Below are 13480 nucleotides of genomic sequence, written 5' to 3'. Positions count from 1 at the left end.
GGCAGCAGATATGTAAATTTGGAAATCATCAGTACCAATATTTAAAGGCACAGACCTGAGTGAGATGGCTTAGGGGGAGTGATTTGAACCCCAAGTAAGGTAGGAGAAAACAAGAGGATGAAGACAGGATTACAAGGAGGAGGAAATGATCAGATGTGCAAATGCTGCTTGACATGAAAGTTGAACTTCTTTATTTAAACAACTTCAATAAAGTATAATCTATACAGGGCTTCCCTGATGGCTCAGTGGTAAAGAATCCTCCTTCCAACGAAGGACATGTGGGTTCAATCCTTGGGTTGGGAAGATCCCCTGGAGAAGGAAATGACAAGACACTCAGTATTGTTGCATGGAAAATGTCATGGACAGAGGAACCTGGCTGGTTACAGTCCATGGGATCACAAAAGAGTCAGACACAACTTAGCAACTAAACAAAAACAACAACATAGTTTATACAACATAAAATCCACCCATTGTAACAGCAGCATTTGATGATTTTTATTACAGTAAACAGTTATGCAACCATCGCCTCAATCCAGTTTTAGAACGCTTGCATTCTAGGAAGAAGTCCTTCATACCTGTTTGCCATTACTCCCTGTTCCTACCCTCAGCCTCAGGAAACCACTGACATAGATTCAACTTTTCTATAAAGTTCCTATAAATTTAACCATACACAGTATGTAATCTTTTGTGTCTGGCTTCTTTAACTTGCCATTGTGCTGTTGAGGCTCATCCAAGTGACTGTGTGTGTCAGTGGTTTGTTCCTCTGTATCATTGAGAAGTAGTCCAAAGGCTGAGCGCTGAAGAATTGATGCTTTTGAACTGTGGTGTTGGAGAAGACTCTTGAGAGTCCCTTGGGCTGCAAGGAGATCCAACCAGTCCATTCTGAAGGAGATCAGCCCTGGGATTTCTTTGGGGGGAATGATGCTAAAGCTGAAACTCCAGTACTTTGGCCACCTCATGCAAAGAGTTGACTCATTGGAAAAGACTCTGATGCTGGGAGGGATTCGGGGCAGGAGGAGAAGGGGATGACAGAGGATGAGATGGCTGGATGGCACCACCGACTCGATAGACGTGAGTCTGAGTGAACTCCGGGAGTTGGTGATGGACAGGGAGGCCTGGCGTGCTGCGATTCATGGGGTTGCAAAGAGTCGGACACGACTGAGTGACTGAACTGAGTCCATAGATGAACCACATTTTGTTTATCCATTCATCAGTTGATGGACAAGAAGCAACAGTTAGAACCAGACATGGAAAAATAGACTGGTTCAAAACTGGGAAAGGAGTATGATAAGTCTGTGTATTGTCACCCAGCTTATTTAACTTACATGCAGAGTACATTATGCGAAATGCTAGACTGGATGAATCAAAACTGAATCCTAGAATGCTAGGAGAAATATCAACCTCAGAAATATCAACATTTGCACATCTGATCATCTCTTCCTCCTTGTGATCCTGTCTTCAGGATCCTTGTGATACCACTTGAATGGCAGAAAGTGAAGAGGAACTCAAGAGACTCTTGAGGGTGAAAGAGGGGAGTGAAAAAGCTGGCTTGAAACTCAACATTAAAAAGACTAAAATCAGACTTCCCTGGTGGCACAGTGGATAAAGAATCCATCTGCCAATGCAATGGACAAAGTCTCAATCCCTGGTCCAGGAAGATTCCACTTGCCTTAGATAGTAGGAAACGGGAGTCCAGAATGGCAGTGGCTAAAAGACAAGGAAGGGAAAAGCCCGCAAAAATAGACCAAAGAAAGGTCATTTCTTTGTAAAAAATGTAGTCAAATTTACCAACTTTTGAAGGCCCTGGGCAAAGGCTAATAGAGTTTTGCCAAGAGAACACACTGGTCATAGCAAACACCCTCTTCCAACAACACAAGAGAAGACTCTACACATGGACATCACCAGATGGTCAACACCGAAACCAGATTGATTATATTCTTTGCAGCCAAAGATGGAGAAGCTCTATACAGTCAGCAAAAACAAGACCAGGAGCTGACTGTGGCTCAGATCATGAGCTCTTTATTGCCAAATTCAGACTGAAATTGAAGAAAGTAGGGAAAACCACTAGACCATCCAGGTATGAGCTAAATCAAATCCCTTATGACTATACAGTGGAAGTGAGAAATAGATTTAAGGGACTAGATCTGATAGATAGAGTGCCTGATGAACTATGGAATGAGGTTCATGTCATTGTACAGGAGACAGGAATCAAGACCATCCCCATGGGAAAGAAATGCAAAAAAGCAAAATGGCTGTCTGGGGAGGGCTTACAAATAGCTGTGAAAAGAAGAGAAGTGAAAAGCAAGGAGAAAAGGAAAGATATAAGCATCTGAATGCAGAGTTCCAAAGAATAGCAAGAAGAGATAAGAAAGGCTTCCTCAGTGATCAATGCAAAGAAATAGAGGAAAACAATAGAATGGGAAAGACTAGAGATGTCTTCAAGAAAATTAGAGATACCAAGGGAACATTTCATGCAAGATGGGCTCAATAAAGGACAGAAATGGTATGGACCTAACAGAAGCAGAAGATATTAAGAAGAGGTGGCAAGAATACACAGAAGAGCTGTACAAAAAAGATCTTCACGACCAAGATAATCACGATGGTGTGATCACTCACCTAGAGCCAGACATCCTGGAATTTGAAGTCAAGTGGGCCTTAGAAAGCATCATTACAAACAAAGCTAGTGGAGATGATGGAATTCCAGTTGAGCTATTTCAAATCCTGAAAGATGATGCTGTGAAAGTGCTGCACTCAATATGCCAGCAAATTTGGAAAACTCAGCAGTGGCCACAGGACTGGAAAAGGTCAGTTTTCATTCCAATCCCAAAGAAAGGCAATGCCAAAGAATGTTCAAACTATTGCACATTTGCATTCATCTCACACACTAGTAAAGTAATGCTCAAAATTCTCCAAGCCAGGCTTCAGCAATATATGAACCGTGAACTTCCAGATGTTCAAGCTGGTTTTAGAAAAGGCAGAGGAACCAGAGATCAAATTGCCAACATCCACTGGATCATCGCAAAAGCAAGAGAGTTCCAGGAAAACATCTATTTCTGCTTTATTGACTATGCCAAAGCCTTTGACTGTGTGGATCACAATGAACTGTGGAAAATTCTGAAAGAGATGGGAATACCAGACCACCTGACCTGGCTCTTGAGAAACCTATATGCAGGTCAGGAAGCAACAGTTAGAACTGGACATGGAACAACAGACTGGTTCCAAATAGGAAAAGGAGTACGTCAAGGCTGTACATTGTCACCCTGCTTATTTTACTTATATGCAGAGTACATCATGAGAAACACTGGACTGGAAGAAACACAAGCTGGAATCAAGATTGCCGGGAGAAATAATAACCTCAGATATGCAGATGACACCACCCTTATGGCAGAAAGTAAAGAGGAACTAAAAAGTCTCTTGATGAAAGTGAAAGAGGAGAGTGAAAAAGTTGGCTTAAAGCTCAACATTCAGAAAACTAAGATCATGGCATCTGGTCCCATCACTTCATGGCAAATAGATGGGGAAACAGTGGAAACAGTGTCAGACTTTATTTTAGGGGGCTCCAAAATCACTGCAGACGGTGACTGCAGCCATAAAATTAAAAGATGCTTACTCCTTGGAAGGAAAGTTATGACCAACCTAGATAGCATATTGAAAAGCAGATACATTACTTTGCCAACAAAGGTCCGTCTAGTCAAGGCTATGGTTTTTCCAGTAGTCATGTATGGATGTGAGTTGGACTGTGAAGAAAGCTGAGCGCCGAAGAATTGATACTTTTGAACTGTGGTGTTGGAGAAGACTCCTGAGAGTCCCTTGGACTGCAAGGAGATCCAACCAGTCCATTCTGAAGGAGATCAGCCCTGGGGTTTCTTTGGAAGGAATGATGCTAAAGCTGAAACTCCAGTACTTTGGCCACCTCATGCAAAGAGTTGACTCATTGGAAAAGACTCTGGTGCTGGGAGGGATTGGGGGCAGGAGGAGAAGGGGACGACAGAGGATGAGATGGCTAGATGGCATCACGGATTCGATAGACGTGAGTCTGAGTGAACTCCGGGAGTTGGTGATGGACAGGGAGGCCTGGCGTGCTGCGATTCATGGGGTGTCAGAGTCAGACAAGACTGAGCGACTGAACTGTCTGAACTGAACTGTCACTGTCTTTGTGAGGCTGCCCTCTGCTGGCCACATGGGCAGCTGCAGAGTGGATCTGAGTTTCCTCCAGAAATTGATTCTCAGTTTGACTGTATTTGGCATATAATTCTTTTGAGGAATCATCATACTATTTTAGTTCATGGTATGAGTTTGAGGTCATTCTCTAGTTTCACTAAAAATAGTATTTAACGTGTATTGAGCCCCAAGCCCCAAGCACTGAACTTAGCTTTACACGAATGTCTCATATATTCACAACAATCTTACAGGTATCAGTATTATTTCTACTTTACTTTTAGGAAACTGAGGAATAGAGAGACTAAGAAGTGTTCCTCAAAACACTCAAAGTAGTAAGAAGGGGAGCTGGGCTTCAAATCCAGGCAGACTGCAGCAGGTTTTCTACACTAAGCTAGGTAGCCTCTCACGGTGTTTCTCTATTTTTAATTTATTCATATCGATTTCTGGATTGAAGCAGTGAGTAAGGCAATCATGCAAACACTCTCATATCTCTTGGAGATTTTTTATTTCTCCAATAAATTCACAAAAGTGTCCAGAAAGCCACAAGCTGTGACCCAATTAGCTTAAGTCATCCCCAAATTAGTCTTCTGGAGCAGTCTACTTGCAAAAATCATCCAAAAGCAAAAACTTAAATTTTGCCAGGTCAGGAAGTAACTGAAATACTAGCAATTTGCTGTTATTGGCTATATGATTTTTATTTATTTTTATTGAAGTGTATAATTGATTTATAATGTTATTTTAGTTTCAGGAATACAGCAAAGTGATTCAGATATGTACGTCCAAATCACCACGTGGGCTCAGTAGTTGTAGCAGATAGGCTTAGTTGTCCTGTAGTATGTGGAATCTTCCTGGACCAGGGATCAAACCTTTGTTCTTTGCATATGTATAATATGCTCAGACGCTCAGTCATGTGCAACTCTCTGCGACCCCATGGACTGTAGCCTGCCAGGCTCCTCTATCTATGGGATTTTCCAGGCAAGAATACTGGAGTCAGTTGCCATTTCCTTCTCCAGGGGATCTTCCCAACCCAAGGACCCAACCTGGGTCTCCTGCATTGCAGGCAGATTCTTTATCAACTGAGCCACCAGGGAAGGCCAACTATAAATATACATATATGTGTGTGTATATTTAAATATATATCTTTATATACACATATATGACATTATTTATATTTTTGGCTGTTCTGGGTCTTTGTTGCTGCACACAGGCTTTCTGTACTTACAGCGAGTGGGTGCCACTCTCTACTTGCAGTACATGGGTTTCTCATTGTGGTGGCTTCTCTTGTTGCAGAACATGGGCTCTAGACACGTGGTTTTCAGTAGTTAAAGCCTGTGGGCTGTTGTGGCACACAGGTTTAGTTGCCCCGAGGCATGTGGAATCTTCTTGGACCAGGGTCAAACCCTTCTCCCTTGCATTGGTAGGTGGATTCTTAACCACTTAACCACCAGGGAAGTCCTGTATTCTTTTTCATTATAGGTTTTTACAAGATACTGAATATAGTTCCCTGTGCTATATGGATCTTTGTCGGTTATCTATTTTATATATATATAGTAGTGTATATTTTGGAGAAGGCAAGGGCAACCCACTCCAGTACTCTTGCCTGGAAAATCCCATGGATGGAGGAGCCTGGTGGGTTGCCGTCCATGGGGTCGCAAAGAGTTGGATATGACTGAGCGACTTCACTTTCACTTTTCACTTTTATGCATTGGAGAAGACAATGGCAACCCACTCCAGTGTTCTTGCCTGGAGAATTCCAGGGACAGAGGAGCCTGGTGGGCTGCCGTCTATGGGGTCGCACAGAGTCGGACACGACTGAAGGGACTTAGCAGCAGCAGCAGTGTGTATTTGCTTATCCCAAACTCCCAATTTATTCCTTCCCCTGATCTTTCTCCATTGGTAATCATAAGATTGCTTTCTATGTCTGGGTCTGTTTTGTAAATAAGTTCATTTGTATCATTTTTTTTTTTTTTGGATTCCACATGTAATTAATATGACATTTGTCTTTGTCTGACTTACTTCACTTAGGATCATAATATCTAGGTCCATCCGTATCTCTGCAAATGGCATTATTTCATTCTTTTTTTGTGGCTGAGTAATATTCCATTATATATAATGCAATATCTATATTGGAAGCCATATATATATTATACATATAACGGAAGCCATATATATATATGACATCCCTAGCTCAGGCTATAAAGAGTCTGCCCACAATGTGAGAGACCCAGGTTCGATCCCTGGGTCAGGAAGATCCCCTGGAGAAGGAAATGGCAACCCACTACAGTATTCTTGCCTGGAAAATTCCATGGACAGAGGAGTCTGGCAGGCCACAGTCCATGGGGTCACAAAGAATTGGACACAACTGAGCCACTAACACACAGACACTATACATACACACACACACACACACACACACATACACACACACATATATATATATATACCACATCTTCTTTATCCATTCATCTGTGGATGGACACTTAGGTTGCTCATGTCTTGGCGATTGTAAATAGTGCTATGCACATTGGGGTGTGTGTATCTTTTCTAATTAGAGTTTTCCTCTCTTCTGGATATATGCCCAGGAGTGGGATCATATGGCAACTGTTTTTAGTTTTTTTTAAAGAAACTCCATACTGGTCTCCATAGTGGCTGCACTAACTTATATTCCCACCAACAGTGTACGGGTGGAGGGGGTTTCCTTTTCTCCACACTCTCTCCAACATTTATTATTTGTAGATTTTTTAAATGTGAGGGAATAATGATTTATTGAAGGCCTACTATGAGCCAAGTGACTTATTTGTAGACCTTTTGATGATGGCTGTTCTGATCAGTATGAGGTGATCCCTCATTGTAATTTTGATTGCATTTCTCTAGTAATTAGTGGCTCAGTGCTAAAGAATCCACCTGCCAATGCAGGAGACTTGGGTTCGATCCCTGGGTTGGGAAGATCCCCTGGAGAAGGAAATGACAACCATCTCCAGTATTCTTGCCTGGGAAATCCCATGGCCAGAGGAGCCTGGTGGGCTACACTTAATGGGATCACAAAGAATCAGACATTACTTAGCGACAGAGCATGCACACACCAGTTACTCATCCATAGCTTTCAGTTCCACAGGAGGCTGGAAGTGAAGTGAAGTGAAGTCGCTCAGTCGTGTCCAACTCTTAGCAACCCCATGGACTGCAGCCTACTAGGCTCCTCCGTCCATGGGGTTTTCCAGGCAAGAGTACTGGAGTGGGGTGCCTGCACATATTTCCCAGCTTTCCTTGACAGCTGGCTTCCATTGTGACAATAACATGGGAGTCACTGACAAGATCTAAGGACAGAGAAAGGGCAAATGCACATTTCTCCTCAGCTTCTGGCCCTTTTGGCAGCTGCAGCAGCAGTGGAGGTGGCCAAGTGTGGCTCCTGCATTCTTTCCTGCACAGGGACTGCAGTTCCAGCTGCAGCACCAGCACTTGCAGGCTCGGCTCTGGCACTGACGGCAAAGGTGCAGTAGCCAAGGTTGACATTTACACCTCAGACACAAAGCCCCTCTCAGACCATCTTCTCCAGTAGCCAGAATTTTAAAAAAGAGACAAAGAGCATGAATACGACATTTCCCTCAGTGAGGGGAAAATGCCAAAGAATGGCGGAAGATTACTGAGCGTCAGTGATGCAGGCACTGCAGAGTACTGCTGATCAGGAGTACAGAATCCCCACGCTTATGCAGCTCTGCCCTTCCCCATGTCACTTGGTTGGGCCCTGTGGCAGGATGCCGTTCCTTCTTACAGATTCGTGATCTCAAGGCCTTGTAGACTGCACTTTGAATTTATCCAGACAATGCTGTTTTTTGATATGGATATTCACATTTATAGCTTATATGCACTTACCTGCACTGAGGAAACAGTCATCAAAGCACCCCTCAAGAGAAATGCCTGCTTGTCTCAAGATTTGGGATTGCAAATATCACTTTTAATTTCCCATTTGGATTTCAGCAATCAGCTAGGCTTGGATCCTAGGTATCCATTTCACTTCAGTATTTGTTGGGGAAATAATCACAGGGTTAAGTTCAGGGGGAACTTTCCCAACGATTTCTGGGAATATTAATAGTGGATACACACAGAAAATCTTGTGTATTCTGGAAAAATATGGGGGAATGACGTTAGGCTTACTCAGGCCTAGATGGTTTCCTTGATGGAACAGTATAAGGAGGCATCTGGCACCCACTCATGTGGCAAGTTCATTCTTTTTCTGTCCACTTGGATTACTACCAGCAATATAGTAGTAGGATACCACCCTGGCAGCAGTGCATCACCTCAGCCAGGGATTGAACCCAGGCCACAGCAATCAAAGTTCTAACCACTAGACCGCCTGGGAAAACACTGCTCACTCAGCAAAGCTCTGGGGGTCAGCATACCTCTCCCAAGTCAAACACAGGTTCTGCTTGTTCCCTGCCCTCTCTACACCGCATTGTAGACCTCTTCAAATCTTGCTGAAAGCATTTACATTTGGGTGTTGTGCTTCAGATGCATTTATTGGGTAGCCCTCGAATCTACTACTCACAAGTGGGGCCTCAAACAAGAGGTTCTCTACGTGATACAAGTTCACATAGTCTGCAGCACATACAAGCTGAATCTGCAACTTGAAGTCAAGAATCGGAGACCATGGTTACCTATCAGGATTCTACTGGAGATCAGGCATGTTCGTGGGACACATATATCTGCAACGTGGACTGGGCATGACGTGACAGCTGACCTGTGCACCTAGCAGCATTCTACAACCAATCAGATGCAGGTACAGTTGAGATTGGGCCTGAGCTGCCTGCTGCTGCTAAGTCGCTTCAGTCGTGTCTGACTCTGTGTGACCCCATAGACGGCAGCCCACCAGGCTCCCCTGTCCCTGGGATTCTCCAGGCAAGAACACTGGAGTGGGTTGCCATTGCCTTCTCTGACTAAACTGGCTATTTGTACCTAAACCAATGAGATGGCTGTGGGTGAAGAAAATGTTCAAGGTTGGTTTACAGGTAGCTCTGCATGACATGCTGACATCAGCAGTGAATAATGAGGAATTACAGCCCTAAATGCAGGACACTAGTAAAGGAAACATGGCCCAAAGTCAGATTCAAGAAGGTATGATACTCTTCTGTACCTGAAGACAGACGGCTTGTCTGGATCCTGATAGAGGACCAGGGACTTGTCCAAAATGAAACTGAACTTCCTCCAACAGGCTCAATGTCCCAAGTGAAAGTGTACCTAAGGTTTCCTCAAAGTTCAAGGCTATGGGCACAATCTTGGTCCACAACATGTGCCCATCAGCCCTCAACCTAGAAATTGCACTGAGCACCTGAAATCAGGGCCCCACTATGCTGTGCCTGGGCTCAGTGCCAGGAAAGAGAAGAGCTATTGATCAGCCTGAGGGAGGCCATTGCCCTCAATGGTGCAGTGCCCTGATGGGGACTGAGTCCTAGGTCCTCTGCTTATACCTCTATTAGCCACTTCCCTACCTGAATGTGAGCAATTATCCACTTTCCCTCAAAGGTTTTTGTGTTGTAAGGTTCTCAGGGCCTATTTACAACGTGGGAGTGGGGAAAGATTGTTTTTTCCCTCTGGTGGTATTTAGTGAATGGTGGCAAAGGGACAGCAGCTCTGGTTCAGAGAAATATTTCTCTTCCTCATCCTGGATGTTCTTTGAGGGCCTGCATCTGAGTAAGGGCCATGGACCTATATGCCCACTTATTCAATCTTGTGAACTTTAATCACAAGTACTCGTTTGCTCCAAGTACTTGACAAACGGGGTCTTCCTGTCTTCTGTCTTGGGCACACCACTCCCTGGCCAGCAAAATTCAGCATCAAGCAGGAGCAGGTCTTTGGTCAGTGGTTGCTTTGTTTCACTTACTGGGTGATACTTGACTGGAGCCTGAAAGCCCTGTATAAGGAAGGGGTCAGCAAACTTCTGTAAAGTCATATAAGACTTCCCCAGGTGTCCAGTGGTTAAGACTCCATGGTTCCACTGCAGGGGGCCTGGGTTCAATCCCTGGTAGGGGAAGTTTGACATACAGGAAAAAACAAATCATATAATGGCGGGGGGGCGGGGGGAGATAAATTAGAAGCTTGGGATTAAAATATACACACTACTATATGTAAAATAGATAACAAGGACCCACTGTATAGTACAGGAAACTGTACTATATATTAAAAAAAATTTTTTTTATTTTACAACATAATATTATGTTGTGATAACCTATGATAGAAAGGAACCTAAAAGATGTATGTGTGTGTGTATATATATAAAACTGCATCACTTTGCTGTACACCTGAAACTAACACATAAATCAATGACATTTCAATTAAAAAATCATATCAATATTTTAGACTTTGCAAGTCATAAGGTCTCTGTTGCATCTGTTCATCTCTGCCATTGCAGTATGAAAGCAGTCAATGAATGGGTGTGGCTGTGTTCCAATATACTCTCTTCATTACAGCAGGCGGGATCTTTGGTTGTGGAGTGTACTCTCCAGTTGCAGCATTGTGACCTCTAGAATGCAGGGGCTTAAGTAGTCCCAGCGCGGGGGCTCAGTTGCCCTGAGCATGTGGGGTCTTAGTTCCTCAACCAGGGATTGAACCTGCATCCTCTGCACTGGAAGGCAGATTCTTAACCACTGGACCACCAGGGAAGTCTCTGTGTTACAATATATTTTATCCACAAAAACAAGCAATAGGCCAGATTTTGTCCAAGGACTGCAATATGCCAACCACTGATCTTAAGGATACTCAGGAGACAACCTGGCTGTCGAGGGGACTAAGCTTCTCTGTGAGACAGAAACTTCTCAGGCCTGGCGCTTTACTGAGAGGTGCACATGGGTGCAGACAGTACTGCGTGTGTGGGGCTTCTGACCAAGCGGCAGGAGCTGAGGCCCCAAAGTGAAGCCTGCACCGGAATAGGTAGAACCTTTTTCTTCATCAGAAACACCAACTGCTTTATTTCAGATCAGGCCCAACCCCTTTCTTTCCATGGTCCCTGGGTGGGTACTGTCCTCACTGGGACCTCAGGAGCCCTTGTGCTGTGGCGTGACCACCTGCCCCTCTCTGGTGACGGCCCAGTTGTAGCTCTTGGGGGAGTCCAGAGCTTCTTCCACCCGTGCCTCCAGATTCTCTCGGGTGATGAAGTTTTTTGCATCCTCCTATTGGAAAAGATGAAAGTGAAAGAGGAGAGTGAAAAAGCTGGCTTAAAACTCAACATTCAGAAAACTAAGATCATGGTATCTGGTCCCATCACTTCATGGCAAATAGATGGGGAAACAGTGTCAGACTTTATTTTTTTGGGCTCCAAAATTACTGCAGATGGTGGCTGCAGCCATGAAATTAAAAGACACTTGCTCCTTGTAAGAAAATTTATGACCAACCTAAACAGCATATTAAAAAGCAGAGACATTACTTTGCCAACAAAGGTCTGTCTAGTCAAAGCTATGGTTTTTCCAGTAGTCATATATGCATGTGAGAGTTGGACTATAAAGAAAGCTGAGCTCCAAAGAATTGATGCTTTTGAACTGTGGTGTTGGAGAAGACTCTTGAGAGTCCCTTGGACAGCAAGGAGATCCAACCAGTCCATCCTAAAGGAGATCAGTCCTGAATATTCATTGGAAGGAGTGATGCTGAAGCTGAAACTCTAATACTGTGGCCACCTGATGCAAAAAACTGACTCATACGAAAAGACCCTGATGCTGGGAATGATTGAAGGTGGGAGGATGACAGAGAATGAGATGGCTGGATGTCATCACTGACTCTATGGACATGAGTTTGAGTAAGCTCCAGGAGTTAGTGATGGACAGGGAAGCCTGGCTTACTGCAGTCCATGGGGCTGCAAAGAGTTGGACACAACTGAACTGAACTGAATTGGAAAAGAGAAAATTCAGCTGAATGGGAGCCCCCAGAACAAGCCTCCCGGCTTTTAGCCCACTGAGGGAGGGGCTCCAGCTCTTCCATGGGAAAGGCGTCTGGCGCCTAGGTCTTCTCTGAGTGCCCGGGTGATGTTCCAGTGGAAGAACATTAGGCAGATTTGTCACCTTGTTTTAAGACACTCATTCCCTGAACACTCAGGCCAAAACCCAGGCACACCAACTGTGACACTTCACTGGGCGGAATCCGTCTCAGAGTTGTCTAGGTCTCTCAATCTCTCTTAAATCGTCCTTCTCCCTCTATCAAGCCTCATCCATTGTCTCTGGATCACTGCTAATTGGTCTCGCTGCTTTTAAGTCTCACACCTACCATCTCACGCCAAAACGTTTAAGCTTCGGTGACTTTCTCACCTTCAGGACAAAGTATAAACTCCTAGGGAAACGCGGAGGCCGTCTCACAGACCCCGTCTAGCCACGTGAATACTGCAGTGGCAACTTGACAGGCGGTCTCGCTGCACGCCTCCTCTCCCAAACCCTCACCTGCGAGCCCCGTCTCAAGACTCAAGGCTACTCTCTTCCCTCTGCGCGTAGCTGCATCTCCCGCCCCCGCTCACCGCGCGCTGGTCTAGCAGCCCCACCGTCTGGAGACGCGGCCCACCTGCAGCTGCAGCACTTCCCGCTCCTTGAGCCGGGCCCAGGCCTCCGCCTCTCGGGCTTCCCGGGCCGCCTCCTCCGCTTGCCACTGCTCCTGCTCCCGCGCCTCCTGCCGCAGCCTGGCCATCCTGGGAGGGGCGAGAGGCCCAGACTGAGCGTGGCTGGGTGTCTCGGGGCCGGTCAGGCGGCCCCGCCCCGCCTCCTGCCCCACTCACCGCAGCTCATGCAGCCGCTGGTTCTCCGCCTGGTTCCAGGCCATCAGCTCGCGGTGCTCAGCGGCATCCTGCAGCGCCTTGCGCTCTGCCAAGACACCGGCCCGGGCCTCGTGCACCTTCCTGCGCACCTCGGTCACGAACTCCTGTCTGGACGGAAACGCGCCCAGGGTCGGCACTGTTTTCAACTGCCCGCACTAACACACACGCCAGAGGGCGCCGCTTCCTCATCCATCACACATACCTGAGGGCGCGCACCGTCTGGCGGTACTGCCGGTAACGCTCTGTCAGCACGAAGAATTCCGCAGGATCCACGGCGGGCGGGGTCGCCACGCGCCCGATCTTGGACTTGGCCGGCGGATCGTGGCGGGTTTTTCGGCCGCGCGCGAGGAGCAGAAACTGGGCAGGAGGGCGGCCCAAGGGCCGCGCGCCCAGGGTGCTCAGCGCGCGCAGCATGGCGAGACGGCCCCGCCTCCGGCACGCCGCAGGGAATCATGGGGACCCGGAAGTGGCCGCGGGGCACCACGGGACGTGTAGTCCGCGGGCTCCGCCCCAACCCTGTGGAGCCCGCAGTTTTGC

The 13480-nt window shown here is 46.1% G+C and overlaps 1 protein-coding gene across 1 annotated transcript; it reads right to left on the bottom strand.

The window, feature by feature from the left end:
- Window positions 1-11090: 11090 nt before the first annotated feature.
- MRPS26 (mitochondrial ribosomal protein S26) lies at window positions 11091-13385 on the bottom strand. The gene is made up of 4 exons (XM_086333191.1): window positions 13146-13385; window positions 12905-13051; window positions 12694-12817; window positions 11091-11321 (listed from the first exon to the last, which is right to left on the bottom strand). The coding sequence occupies exons 1-4, from the start codon at window positions 13355-13357 to the stop codon at window positions 11187-11189; spliced, it is 618 nt and encodes a 205-aa protein (XP_086189317.1). The 5' UTR covers window positions 13358-13385; the 3' UTR covers window positions 11091-11186.
- Window positions 13386-13480: the final 95 nt, after the last annotated feature.

The sequence above is a fragment of the Bos grunniens genome, chromosome 13, assembly GCF_055505025.1.
Source record: "Bos grunniens cultivar Pamir isolate PY7600 chromosome 13, Bosgru_T2T1.0, whole genome shotgun sequence".
Lineage (NCBI taxonomy): Eukaryota > Metazoa > Chordata > Mammalia > Artiodactyla > Bovidae > Bos > Bos grunniens.
This window is presented reverse-complemented; position numbering and strand designations above follow the sequence as displayed.